The following is a 13604-nucleotide window of genomic DNA, read 5'->3' on the forward strand; positions in this document are numbered from 1 at the left end:
AAACAATGCTCTTAACTGCTGCAGACAGATCTCTGTTCTTATCTAGAACCATTGAGCATACATTGATGTCTCTTTCCAATCCTTTTGGCAAAATGCAATTCCCCTGCTTCTCTTTCAAACATTTGATTTTGGAGAGAATTGTTTGGTGAGGTGTAGCTCCATTGCTTTTTGGAACTTTGGGTTATCTTTTGAACATTTTGTAAGAGGGGGAGATTTTGTTATTCCTTCACTGCATATTTCTAGATGCTTGCTCAGTGGAATCTTGCATAGTTCCTCTTGTCAGATGTGTTGTCTGTGGATTTTTGCATTTTGGCAAAGTGAACTGTTTATTTTGCCAATATAATTCTCCATGCAGCTGGGGCAAGTGATGCCGTATATGAGATTCTGTGTTTTGCACTTCATATATGCATTTACTTTGAACAAGAATCTGCTTTTCAATTTTACATGGGAACTTTCTAAATATTTGAGGTTGTTGTTGCATGTTCCACATCTGCTATCTCTCCATTCTTTTACTGAGAGTTCTGATTCATTCTTTTGTGAGGTGTGAGATATTTTGGCTGGAGTCTACTGTTTCATAAGAGGTTTTCATCAATCAGGTTTTTCATTTTGGGGCTATGTAGAAGTATTGATAGGGTTGATCCTATGGTGTAAAAAATGCTGGTTACCCCAGGATTGTGCATATTAATAAATGGAATCCTAACTTCATTAATTTTTTCCCTTTCGTGTCCTTGGTCGTGTGATGCTTAGGTTCATCGTTTATTTATTCTAAAGGGTATTTCTGTTTCTCCACAAAAACAAAACAATTTTCTCCTCTTCTAAACAAAGCAAAAAACATTCATAAAAGAACAAGCAAAAAACAAAACAAAAAACGTCCCTATCTGGAACTTTGCTTGCACCAAACAGTGGTCTGACCAACACACTGAACCATGAAAGGACTTGCCATTATAAATGTCATAGATATCATGCTTGCAAATGATGACATAATCCAGCAAGTGCCAATCTTTAAACCTCCATGTTATTGTGTGATCATCTTTGTGCATTAAGTGAGTACTTGCTACGTAAAGAACCATTTTCATCTCAAAGCTTTAGGAACAACAGGCCATTGCTATTTATCTTTCCTACACTGTGGTGATATTGATATTGTAATGTTAGAGTGTTAAGGCGCAATGGCCCCGTGGTTAGGGCAGCGGACTCGCGGTCATAGGATCGCGGTTTCGATTCCCAGACCGGGCGTTGTGAGTGTTTATTAAGCGAAAACACGTAAAGCTCCACGAGGCTCCGGCAGGGGATGGTGGCGAACCCTGCTGTACTCTTTCACCACAACTTTCTCTCACTTTTTCTTCCTGTTTCTGTTGTGCCTGTAATTCAAAGGGTCAGCCTTGTCACACTGTGTCACGCTGAATATTCCCGAGAACTACGTTAAGGGTACACGTGTCTGTGGAGTGCTCAGCCACTTGCACGTTAATTTCACGGGCAGGCTGTTCCGTTGATCGGATCAACTGGAAGCCTCGACGTCGTAAGCGACGGAGTGCCAACAACAACAACAACGTTAGAGTAGTGCGCGTGTGTAGGGAGGGGAGCAATCGTGCTACAAAGCTGGTCGTAATGTTGTGGGCTGCAATGGTATAGTCGTGGTTATAAGAGACGTAATGTGAGATAACTGTGGCAGTACAGGCTGTAGTCGTATAAATGGTAGTAGCTGAATACGAGTGGTATTCGGAGAGGTTCAGCAGCACACTATATTACAATCTGCAGTTTAAAATTAGTTTGTGACGAATTACCTCCCTTACACTATTAACGTTGATCTACAAACTTTTTTTTTTAAACACTAAAAAGTGAGAATTCGTACTCTTTCTGTTTTCCCCTTTCTCTCTCCTTCTTCCTACGAGCACACATTGACGTGAGTGTGTGTGTGTTGGCATGTGTATTTGTGTGTTTCTGCCACATGGTCGAACCTTTTCTGGGTCCTGTTACCCCATCTCGTCAAGTGACCTGCGTGTATGTATGTATGTATATCATAAAAATGCCGGAGAGATTTCATCAAAAGTGCCTCAGACGTATTTTCGGTGTCAAGTGCGAATGTTTCATACCAGATACAGAAGTTTTGCGCTACAACCTAAAAAATGCAAAGGGGCCCTAGCAAAGACAACTGCAGATTCTCTTCTAAAGTTTCCTTGCAAGCGGTAGACTTCCCAGAAAGTTAAAGAAAGGTTTAATTCATCCTGTCTACAAAGAGGGAAGCAGAGCAGATACTAAAAATTACAGGCCTGTCTCTAACTGTGTATGTCAACAAAGTCATGGAATTACTTTGATATATGGCCAGCAAATTCAGGGGTAACATCACCCTCAGCAGAATTTGAACTCAGAACACAAAGACGAATGAAATGCCACTAAGCATTCTGTCAAGCATGTTAACAATTCTGCCAGATTGCTGCCTTCATAACTAGTAATACTAATAAGTGTACTAAGTATAATACTTAACCATTATACTGGATGCAGACTGAACTATGACAATCTATGTGGAGCCTTAAATTTAACGGTGGCTGTTGTACATCTATTTGTACACACAAGAGAAGGAAGGAAGGTAGATAAGTAGGTAGATAGATAGATCTATTAGAGATGGACGGATAGAGAGATAGATTGACAGACAGATGATGGACGGATGGACAGACAGACAGAGACAAATTGATAGATAAATAGATAGATAGAAACACAGACAGACAAACAGACAGATAGTCTTCCTTTGGTATCCAACTACCAAATCTACTTTGGTAGGCCCACAGCTATAATAAAAGAAATTTGCTCAAGGTGCCAGGCAGTGGGACTGAACCCAAAACTATGTGGCTCAGAACCAAACTGCTTAATCACACAGCTATGTCTGTGTCATCCGATCTTAATAACGGTTTCTTTCTAGTACTTCATCATCTGGTGCCATTAAGATCTTTCCGGAAGGACTTACCTTCAGCAGAGATTCAATAGATTTCTTCACTTCAATTTTCTTGCCATCTTTGATGACACAGCTTGGGAGTTTCTTAAGGAACTGGTCAGCTGACAGCCGGGGTTCTGTGGGAGGGAGATAAAATAGTTTGGGGGACAGTTAGAGATAAGTTATCAGGTTTTGCTATTGATGAAGTTTGAGATGAGTGGCAATAGGGGGGGGGGGGTTGATGGTGGCAGCGAGGGAGGATGACAATGGAGTGAGGGGTGACAGTGGGGATGGTGGCAGTAGGGATGGTGACAGTGGTAGTAATTGTAGTGGTATTTGTAGTGGAGTTGTTGTTGATGGTGGTGGTGATAGGGATATGAACACATGATGGAGGTGGATGCTATCTAGAGTAGAGATAATGTGTTTTTAAGTTGTGAGTTAAGAGTAAATAGTGTTGTAGATCTGTGCGATGATGATGATGTTGTTAGTGGTGGTGGTGGTGATGTGTCTTATATCTATTGAAACACATCTACACACTAAGACATTTCATAACGCATCAAACTCCATCAACATGGACAGTCAGAGTCTGTAGTGTACACTACAATGGATTCTGTGAACTAAACATGCAGTGCACACTACAACAGTGAACAGTGCAGCAGGATATAAAGGGGTGACAGGGAAAAGAGTAATCAGGGCTGTTACCTTGTACAGTACAGTATCATATTGGAGTGTAATGTGGAGAGGCGTATGAGACAGTGTTATACTGTGGCTTAGTGTAACATGTGATAAGGGACTGAAAGCAGAGATAATTCCTTTCCCATTGTTACAGGTGAACTTACCATGTGGCTGTGTCATGTGTTGGATACAAGGAGTTGATTCTGGATTTCTATGAGTATGTAAACATGAAGTATCATGTCTCATGCCATTTAGGTGCTGTCCAATCCCAGGGAAAGCGCTGAGCGGCTGTATAGTGTATTCTACATTCCTGTTGTCTATGACCTTTCAAAAAAGAGAAGAGAAGAGAAACAGAGAGTAAGAATTGGAGTCACAAGAGAAAGGGTTTGACAAGAGGGGGACATTGACTGAGTTCCCTGCTTCAACAGGCCTTCTTCCCTAACTTAAGTTACTCTGATCCCTAATGTGCATTGCTGATCACAAGCATTAGCGGAGGAGCATCAGAGCCATGTGTGGAGAAGAATTCTTTGTGGTTTAAATTATTCACCTCTGGAAACATGGGTGTTTTGTTCATCATCTTTAAATAACCCTTATCAGGGACCTTTTGAGCAGGATGGGCTATTCAACTTGAAGAAAATTCTAACTGGGCCCCACCTACAAGGTCATGTGCTGTTTATCTTGATATGAGATCACCATGTTGCTCACATATGGTTGTGATGCATGTGCCTGGTGTACCCTTATCAGACGGGTAGTCATGATGGGTATACTGGGCTTCGTATATTTGTACCCTAGTGTCACTTTGATGGCATGCACTGCTCTCTCACTCAATAATGGTAATAATCCTTTCAACTAAAGGCACAAGGCCTGAAATTTGAAGAGAGGGGACTAGTCAATTACACTGACCCAAGTGTTTCACTGGTATTTTATTTATTGACCCAAAAAGAATGAAAAGCAATGTCAACCTCAGCAGAATTTGAACTCAGAACATAGCCATGAGGCAAATGCCACTAAGCATTTTGCCCAGAGTGATAACAATTCTGTTAGCTTGTTGCCTTGACGACAGCAATGACAACAACGACAACAATGAATTATATCAAAGCGTTTGATTTACCTTTAAGGGGATCCCCTCTGGATAAGTAGATTGAAGCTCTGAAGGGAAGTAACCCTCCATGATGTCATACAAACAGCGACGAGTTGCTGGGTCAGAAAGGGGTCGGAACGGCCCATTCAGCAAAAAGATTCCGTTTTTATACAGGGTCAGTGCTGCAGATTCTGTGTACTAGAGAGAGAGAGAGAGAAAGAGAGAAATGCAAACAGTGTATAAAACAGAGAATATATATAATTAGAGTACCATGTGGTATTTAAAGTGTGGTAGATTGTATATGCATAGGGGAGTGCCATGTTGCAGTGTGTGAGGGGGTTGCTGAAAAGTTCCTGGCTTTGGGTAAAAGAAAAATGCAGGAGAATCAGTTATGGTTTGATTCAACATATTCCTCTCTCAGATTCAAACACTTATTGCAGTGGTCCTTCTAAGCTATGTAAAAGACCTTGGAAGGTTGGGCCACCAACTAGGTCTTTGGCAATATCCTTAAAGCGAGGAACTTTTCAGCACCGCCTCGTAGATGGTGGTGGTGCTATCTACGAGTACAGATAGCAATACCTCACAGGTGTTAGGTGTACTGTTATAGTGCAAAGATTCAGGTCAGTGGATTGTTAGGATTGAGAGAGTCTTCAGAAATGGCACCCACTATTGATTGCAGCTCTTTGTATTCCAGCTGCATGGGTGCTAGAGTTAATTTGTTACCCTCCCCACATGGCACCTGTAAGTATTCAGGCCAGCCCTGCTGATTGCAGATCGGCTTTCTCCCTTCCTTCTACCAGTCACAGAGGCCCTAAAAACTACAAGATCATGGGTGTGACCCTTCCTTCCCTGATTAAATAGCAAAAAGGAAAGAAGAAAATCTATGTAACAAGTAGTCCTATGAGCTCTCCTGTGAATTATTAATTACTGCTGATGCAAAATCCTGTAAACTTCCTCAGTTTACAATAATGGTAAGACTGTCTGTCTGATAATGAAGAGAAGTTGTTAACAAGGAATATTACTTACCTTCAGTCTGGCACCATCCTTTGTTGGTTCCACATTGGCAACTCCTTCTCCTGCCAACAAGTTCAATTCTTTAATGTTCTGAATGACGACATCATAATCCACTTTCACTGACTTCTCTGGAATGGACTCCTCTACAGAAACAAACAATAATTCTGGTTATTATTTGCACAGTCTTTTGAGTTCGATTACAGCCAAAGTTGATTTTGCCTTTCATCCTTTCAGAGTCGATAAAAATAAGGTACCAGTCAAATACTGGGGTCAATCTAATCGACTACCCACCCCCACCTTCCCACACAATTTCAGGCCTTGTGCCTCTAGAAGAAAGAATTGTTTACATGGTCTACATTCAGTGAAAGCAACTGGATCTGTAGAGTGCCAAGAATTGGATTCGTCACACCAGCATTGCATCTTGCCACTGAACTCTCCTCATTTGCGAATTTCTCACCAAAAACAACATGGCATCACTTCAGCACCTGTCCTATTTGCCGGATTTAGCACCTGAGGTCTTCTATCTCTTCCCCAAGATGAAAACACAGTTCAAAGGTTGCCGTTTAAACACTGTTGTCAAAATCCAGAGCAAATCACAGAAGGTCCTCGACTCACTTACAGAAAATGACTTTCAGGCCAGATTCCGAAATGGGCAAGAACGTTGGGGCCAGTGTATTGCTGTGCAAGGTGACTATTTCAAAGAAGATGATGTTAAATCTTAGGTAAATAATTAATTTTTAATTAAACATAACGAGTCTTGGAACTTTTTGATACCACTTTGTTGATACACAAACATACACACTCACACACACAAATATATATTAGAAGGAGTAAATATGAGTTCATACCTGAGCTCCACAAACACGGGTCATAAGTAATGCTACTCTTCCTGCGTGTTGATTTCTTTCGTTTACCTCTTGATTCTCCAACCCATATCAGGCCATAGTCATAGAGGAAATCCTGGAGAAGGGTGATACAATTACAGAATAGGCTGGGCAAAATATTACCTAGGTCCCCATTGGGGCCACAACAGACCATTAGTGAGACGCTAACAAATTCCTACTGAAGTAATCTGACCCCTATGAAGACAATAAGTGACATTCTATTGACAAAGCAACCCAGCCCCTACTGAAGGTAGCCCTAGAGAGACATTAACAGACCCCTGTCAAGGCAGTAATCTGACCCCCATGGAGGTAAAAAGTGACCTTATTGAGGCTGTTATCCAAGCGCTGGTGAGACAGTAACAGGCCCCCTGTTGAAGCAGGGATCTGACCCTATAGTGAGGCTGTATTCTTACTCCTGTTGACAAAGTAACAGATCCCCCATTGATGAAGTCACTGAGCCCATAATTACACCTTTATAAAGATAATAGTTTGGGCCCTGTTTACATGAGAACAAGGTCCTTAAATTGAGAGTCACCATGTTATTTACTGGTAAGTTTAGAACACCATATTTCTGTTGAAATACCCTGCCTTTGTTTAAATTAATTTTGGAAATAGTGAAGAATTTAGTGAAATAACTCATTATTAAACTGGTGTTTGGAATATGAATATCAAAATGTTGATGACCAGTTTTGATTTAAAACACTTTTAAACAGGAAGTTGCTTTAAGTGGGTTGGCCCCTAAAAGGTGAAAACAGGATGAGAACAGAGTGGACCCTACTAAAGGTACCCAAGGACAATAGGGTGCAAATAATCACTCAAATACTATAGCCCTTAATCTGGACTCCTTACACAGGAGCAGGGAAGAATTGAAGTTGAGTGCGGTGACACTCTGGACATGTTTCATTCTCTCTACTGTCTAATCTAAATATTGTACACTCCTAGGTGTTGTGGTGGTGGCCACAGACATGATGGACAAGGTGGATAAGGCAGACTGGTAGAGTCAAACACTGACCTCCATTTCTCTGATTTGGTTTTGTAAACTGTCACATTGTTGTGTCAGGTCAGCCACTACTACATCTTGAGATTCACCTGTGTTAAAATAGTAAATACGATATAAACATATATATATATATATATATATTTATATATATATGCATGTGTGAACACATCATCATCATCATCATCGTTTAACATCTATTTTCCATGCTGGCATGGGTTGCACAGTTCGACTGGGGTCTGGGGAGCCAGGAGGCTGCGCCAGGTCCCAATCTGATCTGGCAGTGTTTCTACAGCTGGAAGCCAGTCTAGGCAGCACTGGCATCGGCCACGTTTGGATGGTGCTTTTTACATGCTACTGGCACAGGGCACACAATAACAATTTCCACTTGATTTGATTTTGATATTACTGATGTTGATGTACTTGACTCAATAGGTCTCCTCAAGCATGGCATGTCGCCCTACGATGCAAGGTACTTTTGAGTGGGCTGGATATGCGATCACACACACACACACACACATATATATACATATATATACATTGCTCATAAGAATTTTTCATTTATTTTTTTTAGTACAACAGATAAGAAACAGATCATTTTAACAGTGGGACTCAAAGTAGATAGAGCTATAAATGATAACATGTAGAATATTGGGTGTAAAAAGCTCCTCAGATAGAATTAAGTCAAACGGTTGTGCAGTCTTTCTTCTTGCATTCCTCTAATATTCGGTTATTGTTTTGATCTTTCATTGTTGTTTTTCCCTTTGGTCTACAAAAGTCAGTCACTTCCCTTCTCCTTCTATCAGTGATCAGCTGTGCCTGAATTTTATTGCTCCCCAGTTTATGTAGCTTTTTTGAGCTCAACTAAGATTGCTTTTAGGTTGCAGCTGGTTTCACCTAAGTATTTCACTGTCACCGACTATATGGGATGAAACATGTATAATTCTGGGTCACGTTCTCTTCTCATGGAAGTTTTTGTTCACTAGAAATGTCATCTGAAGATTAGATGTGATCTGCAATACTGTCTTCATGTTTCATGGACCAAAAAACTTCCGAGTGTTTCAGCTGTTGAAGCTCTGATGTTTTAAAGTAAACACACAGATCATGGCAGGGTTTTTTCTTTTTTTAAATAAAATTTACTTAGATCTGCAACAGCAACAAAGACAACCCGAACAACAACAACAACAACACAAATGCCATACAAAACTATGAGAACAGTGTGCGTAACAACAAGACAGGCAAACAACTGCAACAACTACAACACAAATTGCAACTGCTACAACAACCACATCTACTACAACAACAACCACAACTTACTGCATTGTTTCTCCAATTGGTGAACCTTCCGCTCCAAATACAGAATTCTTTTCTCCTGAGTTGAAATCAAAGAATAACAAAAGAATTAATTAAACAATAAAAAGAAACAAACCAAAAAGAAAATTAATTATGGACAAAATTTATCATTTTTGAAGAATATTCCATGAAAAATCTGCTGAAGCTCTTGGCATGGCTGTTTGGTTTAGAAGTTAGCTTTGTGGCACCAGTTGACTCCTACCACACAAAGAGGGACACCACCACCACCACTACCACCACCACAGCCAGTATCATCACTGAGATAAACAACCCTCAGCATCACCATCACCACTCCCACTGTTGTTGACATTCCACCAATACTCTCACCACTACCACTATCATCATCACTGACACACTCTACTAATACTCTGACCATCCCCATCAACACCATGACCACCACCAATGCAAATTTACGTACCTTTGACACAAGTTCTTCTTTCTGTAACTTCAGCCTCGCTTCTGCGGTTGATAAACGACTTGCCATAAGAGACAACAGCTCCTTGTCTGAGTATCCACAGGAGAGAGAGAGAGAGTAAGAGAGTATATGAGAGTCAAGGCTGATGTGGGGCTAACAACAAGGAAGAACATTAGATGATGTAGTCCTAGATGCACCATGCCTGATTAATAAAAGACAGGATGGTCACACTTGAAACGTCTTTGAACGTAGGTCCATAGGCCAGGGCTATGATCAAAGACCATCCTGTCTTTTATTCAGACATGGTGTATCTAGAACTACATTATTGGGGTCAGGGCTGACCTGGGCCTAAACAACAAGGAAGGACATTAAACAATGTAGTCCTAGATACACCATACCTGATTAATAAAAGACAGGATGGTCACACTTGAAATATCATTCATCATTGGTCCATATGGTCAGGATTGACCTAAGGTTAAACATCAACAACAACATGGAAGGACACTTAGATAATAGAGTCCTAGATACACTATGCCTCAATAAAAGATAGAATGGTCATAGCTGGAAATTGGCTGATCAGCAGTCTGCTGGATCAGGACTGACCTGTGGTTAAACAAAAACAGTGAATGACACATTAGATGACGTAGTCTTACATAGATAGTGTCTCAATATAAGGTGGGATGGTCACAGCTGGAACAACAACAACATAGGAATAATGCAAACAAAAGCAGAACCATTGTAGATCTGAGTGAATACCTGAACAGAAAGACCTGCCAGTAGAGGTGGATGGCATGGTCACATTGGGTAAGGAACGACGGGACTCCTTGTCTAACAGAGACTTTAACATATTTGCAGTAACCTCATCGATCAAGTTGTTGGTCTCTGAAAACAAAGCAAAAAAACACAATGACATATATGTATATATATATATATATATATATATAAAATCATAAATATATAGGGATTGACAGTAACCTGCTTCTCCAACATACTGAGAATTCAGAAATAGCAGTCAAAGAACTACTGATTTCAAAACTACAAATTATTACTCCAGATTGATTAACGTGAGTTAATCAATTAATTAATCAGTTAATTAACGTGAGTTATTTAGACATTAACAGATTTATTAGAATATTTAGCTGAAGATCAGAATAGAGTATTCTTTACTCTTAACTGTGAAACGATCGTACTAAATTAACTAAAGGCAGGTGGTTTTTTTACTCTTCTCTACTGTTTTTTGTTCTGTGTGTATCAAAAATATCGCTATCAATCTGGAGTAATAATTTGTAGTTTTGAAATCAGTAGTTCTTTGACTGCTATTTCTGAATTCTCAGTATGTTGGAGAAGCAGGTTACTGTCAATCCCTATATATTTATGATTATAAATGTTTTTTACCGAAAAGGTTTTTTCATACTGAGCTACCCGGCAAAATTGTTAATTATTAATTTTATTACTAATTGACGATTCCCTGCCCTGCATATCTATATATATATATATATATATATATATATATATATATATATAATAATGATGATGATGATGATGATGATGATTCAGATAGAATTGGGTACTTAAAAGAGATATGCACCAGGTAGGGTTGGATAAAGCTGTGGACACTGCCTATGGTTGATAAATACCAAATAGGATATTCTCTGTGCACAGAGAAAACCAACTCTATGTGTATTTAGCACCTAAGGGCTGGTCAAAGGCACATGTTACACTGATTGTATGCTGTTGATACACTGCAGGGTGTCCAACATGTCGTAAATGCCCATGGTGTAATATAATGAAATTAATAATAACAGGTGATGCATAATTGTCAGCTCATTACAGCTGTTTCTTACACATTATATATATATATATATATATATATATATATATATAATATAAACATATGAGTATGTGTGTGTGTATGTGTATATATATGTGTGTGAATATAGATGTGTACATATATGTGTGTGTGTGTGTGTATATATATATATATATATATATATATATATATATATATATGGTAAAAAGCACCAGCCGATCATGGTCATTGCCAGCCTCCTCTGAGTGTGGGCAGGTAACATTAGGACGTTTGGCTTAATGAAACTAATTAATTAGCACAAGAGAGAGGGTGACATTAGAGAATAGATATTATCTTACAGTGTGGGATAAGGTTTCTAAACTAGACCAATATCACACTACATCAACCACTGCCACCACCACCACCACCACCACCTTCACAAACACTGTCATTATATCTGAATAAATGATGGGATGGTCATGGTTAGAATGTCTTTTATCACAGGTTTAGTTGTTAGGGTTGCCTTTGAGCTAAACAATCACCACCACCAACCCTCTACTGCTGCTACTACTACTACTATCACTACTATTGTCAATGCCACCACCACCTCCACTACTACTACTATTCCTACTCTCCTTACATTACAATGCTGGAGTTACAAAGACATTGATATGGTTGATTAACTGAGGCATTGGAACAACATGGACAGAACATGATATGGGAGGAGGAAGGGTCTGTGTGGCATAGTATCTGATGGGAGTGCAAGGTGTACTTGAAGGATAATGATGAGAACAATAGTAATGATGATGACGATAGTGATGATGACGTTAATGATGACAATAATGGAGATGGTGATAATGGTGTTGATGATGATGATGGTGATGGTGACGGTGACAATGACGACAATAATGATTATCTGCAACATTATTTGATAGCTGGAAGACGATATGCTGTTCGTGTCTTACCTTTTTCTTCATCAGGAACTATGGGCAGGTTGACCTTCCTGAAAATAAAATATATAAATAAGTAAATAAATATATAAACAAGAGCACTCAAAGAGTGCAAACCTCCGCCAAGGCAACACCAACGTCCTCTTAACGATTAGCCAGAGATGATCATTAGAATGAGAATATATGAAATTCTCACAAATGAAACTACTAAAAATGAACCCAACTGCTCTCAAAAGTTAAGTAAAAAAAATATAGTCCAGAATCCTTGTCCGGTACTGATTGTTCCCAAAATCTTATCAGTTCGTACCAGTCATGAGGCCAAACATCCCTGAAAGTTTCATCTGAATCCATCCGGCGGTTCTTGAGATATCTTGTCCATGGACAAACAAACATAACTGAAACAATACCTCTTCCTTCGCTAAGACAGATGCAATAAAGAAAATAAGGAAAACATACATAAACAAACAAAATATAGACGAGTAACTTTATCAATAACTAGCCATACATATCACCATCAAAATGGTGAAAATGATGATGATGAAATATATGAGTGCATGTGTTTGTGTATATTTTATACACACACACACATACACATGAGGGGTTGCTGAAAAGTTCCTGACTTTAGATAAAAGAAAACAGAGGAGGATCTGTTGATTATGATTTTATTCAACATATTCCCCTCTCAGATTCACTTACTGCAGTGGTCCTTCATTTCTTTCTAAGCTATACATACAACATATATACATGTATATACACACACACACTTATATGAAGGGCAGCTGGTGTGAGAAAGGGCATCCAACTTTAGAAATTCAGCCAAATTAGACACTAGAGCTTGAAGCTATTGGACACATCAGACCTTGACAAGGTGTCAAATGTTAAAAGAGGTTATATATATTAAGGCACCAGCATAGCTGTGAGGTTAAGAAGCTTGCTTTGTAACCATGCTATCTTGGGTTCAGTTCTAGTGAGTAGCATCTTGGGCAAGTCTCTTTTACAATAGCCCCAGATCAACCAAAGCCTTGTCAGTGAAAATGGTAAACTGAAACTGAGTAAAAGTCTATCACATATATATATATGGATGTGTGTCTTTGTGCCTGTATCTGTAAACGTGCTTCAACTGTTTGGCGATGGGTTTTTGGTTTGTTTACGTTCCCATAACTTATTGGTACAGCATAGAGGCTGATAAATAAATACCGGACTTTAACAAAATAATTACAAAGATCAATTTGTTTATCTAAATAAAACCTTTCAAGGCGTTTCCCCATCATGATCGCAAATTCATTGACTGAAACAAATTTAAGATGAAATATGTGTATGTGTGCACGATTAAATACATATACACACACGCATACCTATACACACACACACATATATATATATGTTTATATATATATATATATACATACACACACACACACATACATACATATGTATACACACACACATGCATGTACGTTATATATATATATATATATATATATGCGTGTGTGTGTGTGTTTGCAAATATAATTTGTCGG

At 39.1% G+C, this 13604-nt stretch overlaps 1 protein-coding gene across 2 annotated transcripts in view; it reads right to left on the minus strand.

Moving 5' to 3' along the window:
- Positions 1-13604, minus strand: part of LOC106868788 (UBX domain-containing protein 11) — a 283501-nt gene that overhangs the window by 13950 nt on the left and 255947 nt on the right. For both annotated transcript variants that reach the window (XM_052975533.2, XM_014914207.3), the window contains 10 exons: positions 12100-12137; positions 10102-10227; positions 9349-9434; positions 8895-8949; positions 7593-7669; positions 6545-6656; positions 5709-5839; positions 4713-4880; positions 3766-3925; positions 2960-3063 (listed from right to left, as the gene is read on the minus strand). In XM_052975533.2, coding sequence (XP_052831493.1) covers positions 2960-3063; positions 3766-3925; positions 4713-4880; positions 5709-5839; positions 6545-6656; positions 7593-7669; positions 8895-8949; positions 9349-9434; positions 10102-10192 — 984 coding nt within the window. In that variant the 5' untranslated portion in view covers positions 10193-10227; positions 12100-12137. The remainder of the gene's footprint in view (positions 1-2959; positions 3064-3765; positions 3926-4712; positions 4881-5708; positions 5840-6544; positions 6657-7592; positions 7670-8894; positions 8950-9348; positions 9435-10101; positions 10228-12099; positions 12138-13604) is intronic.

This window comes from Octopus bimaculoides, chromosome 21 (genome assembly GCF_046866305.1).
Source record: "Octopus bimaculoides isolate indiv1 chromosome 21, ASM4686630v1, whole genome shotgun sequence".
NCBI classification, from domain to species: domain Eukaryota; kingdom Metazoa; phylum Mollusca; class Cephalopoda; order Octopoda; family Octopodidae; genus Octopus; species Octopus bimaculoides.